At 26.5% G+C, this 4459-nt stretch overlaps 1 protein-coding gene across 1 annotated transcript; it reads right to left on the bottom strand.

Moving 5' to 3' along the window:
- Nucleotides 1–950: 950 nt before the first annotated feature.
- On the bottom strand, nucleotides 951–2207 carry LOC145835415 (histone-lysine N-methyltransferase SUV39H2-like). The gene has a single exon (XM_082942997.1). The coding sequence runs from the start codon at nucleotides 2205–2207 to the stop codon at nucleotides 951–953; it is 1257 nt and encodes a 418-aa protein (XP_082799123.1).
- Nucleotides 2208–4459: the final 2252 nt, after the last annotated feature.

Raw genomic sequence — 4459 nt, 5'->3', positions numbered from 1 at the left:
ATTAATTTAGAGTTGTAATTCTATTATAATTCTACAAACTTAAAATAATATTGTGGTCAAAGTTTAAAGACAACTACAACTTATTTAAAAAACATTTGTATTTGTCAAGAAATTGTGAATAGTCTTTTATATTTCTTAGCAGCCAATAATATTCATAAAAACCAATCTAGTTAAGTCAACAAACCTTTACTCTTTAAAGTTCAATTTACATTAAAAAAAAACTATTACTTTATAAGTATTTTCGTTTAGCTAGCATGGTGTTCATAAGTCTGCTATAAAATTTTAATAGAAGCGTGTTAACACTAGTAAGATTTAATATGTATATATAGAATGTAAATTAATGTTTTAGTACAAGAGTATAAATTATAATATTATCTTAGTATATTATACTCTAAAATATATCAAAGGTAATTGTTAATGGAACAATAATGATGACAGGTATTAAGTTTCAATTTACAAAAAAGTAGGAAATAATACAAGCTAATCAATTACATACTTTAAATAAAGAACTATTTTGTAGCATTATTGTAATATAAAATACATTAGATAGTTTATTCAGCAATTGAGATTTTATTTTGATACTAGAATTTGTTTATCACTAAAAAATTTGGACTTTAAACTTAATTTTATTTAAATTAATTTTGACTGAAGATGTAAAACCTAATGTGAGATAGTCACTTTCTTTACTAGAGCTGTATTTATACAAACTTGTATTAAGATTGTATAGTCGACTCGTTGTTTGTAGTTTCTACAGGCGCATTAGAGTGAGTATTCAGATTGTTTTTATATAAATAAATTAAGTTCTTAACTAGCAAAAAAAATCAAAACTTTAACGAACAAGGATTTTAATGCTAAACATAACACCAAGGAGACAACAAAAAAAGACATTTTTACAAAGTAACGAAAATAATTCACAAAATAGATTTGATAATCAAATAACCGTAAATAAATCAATTTTTGCAGTGGCCACATTTGCACACTATAGCATTCCCCCATCCGTAGTTCCAAGTGAGCTCTTCCTCCTTTTTAATGTCAAATTTGGCGAAAAAGGCCAACCTGCTAAACATTGACTTCTTGTCAGTGTTCACTTCGATAAACTGCATGTTCGGCTTGCAAGAAGTGTTGAAAAATCTCGCTTCGTTTCCGCTAACGGTTGGATCAATGGTAAAGCCGGAAGCTTTTTCTTCGTCATTAAGTAACATAAGAGAGTAACTATTCTTCAAATTTTCATACCTTTTTTGGCGTCTTTTATATTCATCTTCTTTTATGATTTCGCCGCAATACTCTGATATGTAAGTGCCTTTTCTAATTTTTTTAAGTGTTTTGACGCCCCAGCCTCTATCCAAGGTTCTAAATAGGCAAAGGTTGCAGTTGCTTCCTTGTTGCACATCTCGATTGGAACATTTTGTTTCGTCACACTGACATCTGGAATCGCATTCCTTAAGCATATTTTTATTACTAACACGCTTAACTCGTCCGTCTAATTTGTAAAGATTTTTGGGATCAAAGCAGCAATTCTCGAGTTTCTTGTTTCTCCCTTCTTCGCGTTTGATTGAGCAGTTATTTTTGCATTTACACGGCGTAAGTACTTTATTTTCAGCTGATTTCGGAAATTTCTTCAGACCTGGATAATCTTTGCTCCATATTAAATATAACGGTAGATATTTATCGTCGACTTCGTTTTCAATTTTAAAATTAAACCTTGGTTCTAAAGCAGTATTCATTTTGACTTTTTCTTTATTCAAAAGCTCTTTTGCTTTATACTTTTTGATTTCGCAATCAGAAGTAAACTTAAACGTTTTCTCTTTGTTTTTATAACTATACTTTGGGGCACCAAATAAGCTCATCTTTGCAAAAGCCTCTTCAAAACCAATGTCGTCTTTTAAAAGATCTTTTTCGTGGTTCTTGTCAGTGCAGTAGAGCAGATACTTTTTCTTGTAGTCTTTCAGAAAATTTTTAAGATGATGTTCATTGCGAAACGAATTGCAATTTTTCCAATCGCAACTGCTCTCAGGAAATCCTTTCCACTTGACTCTAAACTGCAAGCTCCCATTTTCAAATTGGTAATCAGAAATGTATTCAACGACTTTCTCTTTACTGCTGGATTTTTCTTTAGGTGTGGCAAGAGTCAACTTTCCACGAGTAAAATTGTTATTCCATATTTTCACAGGTTTGTTCGCAATTCTTGTTGATCTTCTAAATGACATCAATGATGTAAAAACAGCTGTTACAACTATTTTTTGTAAAGTAAAAACAAACTAAGAAAATTTTTTTTTTTTTTATAAAACAAACAATTTAAAAGAACACCTTTAAAAAATAGAAAGTTAACAAAAATATATTTTCAAAGCATTTAGTTGTAATTTATCTGTGTACTATTATTAATGTAAAAATTTATAACTTTTATGCCTGGTTAATAACTTAAATGATCACATATAGTTTTTAATGTTCTAACGTCTTAAAATTGTTAACAGAAACAAATGTCATAGTTAATTACAAAGCAAAATAATAGCAAAATTATAATTTACGCGTTTTTTCTGTGGACACAATGTGCGTAACTAGAGAGGTTACTGTAATTACAAAGCAAAATAATTTAAGTTTAATAGTTTAGAAAATCAAGGTTTGTGCAAAAAATATTTAGTTAAGATTAAACATAGTTAACTCTGCAAGCTTTTTGAGATTTTGTCTATTTTATATTTTATATTTTATGTATTTGAACACTTTTTAATTACATCAATGTAATTAGATTATGCTTGCAGAAAGTAACACAGTTTGTATTTATTATCATTTTAATACTTTATTTTTTAAAACACTAACACAAATGTTAATTGAAATACAATAGACTTGGTAGTTACTGATACAGAGAGTTGTTCAATAAACTTTAAGTCCATTACAGATGTTAATCTTTTTAGAATTTATATTTAAATATTCATTTAATAGAACATACAAAGAAACTTGAATGTAAATTTTCCAATTGCTTTTATAAAAATATATACTAAAAACTATAGATTAAATTTACAAATGCAAGTTTTTTTTCTGTAAATTAACGTTTAATTGTTAAATATAGAATTATTAGCCACTGATTAATATGATAATAAATACTCTTACTTAAGTCATATTATAGTTTATTAAAAACTAAATAATCTTAATTTGTAATGAATAAGTAGTTACTTATACTAATTTGTTGTCTAACTTTTATTGCGTTATGCCGTTTCTCTGCAGAGCAGTTCATTAGACGCTAACAAAAGCTGAAAAACAAAAATATACTGTGTGATGAAACAGAAAATAAAAATACGAAGGTTACTTTGACCAAAATAGCTTTTATTACAGTTTTTAAAAATGTCTAAAACTTAGACCCAGTTAATTTATATACCTTATTAGTTAACTTTGAACTTGTTAATATTCTAAAGAACGTTCTTTTGTCTTGAACTTTAAAAAATCCACCTGATTGGGATTTAAATTTTTGAGTGGGGCACCTTTAACATTTTTTAATTTTTTCATAAAATATGGAAAATAACTGGGTCTAAAGTTTGGACCTAAGAAAAAAAATTATGAAAAAAATATTCGACCCTATGTAACCCTCATAAAAAAATATGTTTATATATTGAGCTTTGAAAAATGTTAATATTAGAATTTATTTGTAATTTTTAGAAAAAAAATAATGTTTTTATCAAAAGATTGTAACTTAAAACATAAGTATATACAAAATACAAACATAAATAAATAAATAAATAAATTACAACGATAAAAAAACCAAGTTATTGCGATTAAAGTAATTTAAAATATTCCCTAGGCCTAGGGTAATAAAAGCATTGTTTAATTAGTTCATTTCTCATATCAAGGATTTTTCTTTTATTAGCGTTTGCTATGTACAGTCTTTATAGGTTACATAATGAGTAATAAATCTTTATACATTATCTTTATAATAACTATAAAATTACAGATATTTAAAATTTTCTTGAAGATCTTTAAGCTATTATTCTGCAATGCACCACCCCACGCGACGCCCTTGCTTTTAAGTTATAAAACTGATTATAAAATTTAATAAGAAATATCCTGAAAACTTATTTATGCTAGAGAATTAAGCACTTTATCAAATCGGATATATTTAACTTTAATTAACTAATATCGAATTTTTGCGTCAAAATGTTATTGTTATAATCATTAATAGCTTGGTTTAGTATAACTTTTATGTATTTCTTTATTTACTTTCGTATAAAAGAGAACTGTCGCTTTTATAAATAAATATACGTGGTTTAGGATATTTTTTTATTTTCAGTTTGCTCAAATTAAATAAAAATAATCGTCTAGCTTAAATTTAGGAAGTTGATCCTGAAATTTAGGAAGTAAAGATAATCATAGTTTATTTCAAATATAAAGTTTTTTAATAAACAAAAACTATCTTTGTTAATAAGTTGTTGACTAGTATTAGACTTGAATTTAAATTAAGAACATCGCTTCT

This window comes from Thalia democratica, chromosome 1 (genome assembly GCF_965202585.1).
Source record: "Thalia democratica chromosome 1, ktThaDemo2.hap1.1, whole genome shotgun sequence".
NCBI lineage: Eukaryota > Metazoa > Chordata > Thaliacea > Salpida > Salpidae > Thalia > Thalia democratica.
This window is presented reverse-complemented; position numbering and strand designations above follow the sequence as displayed.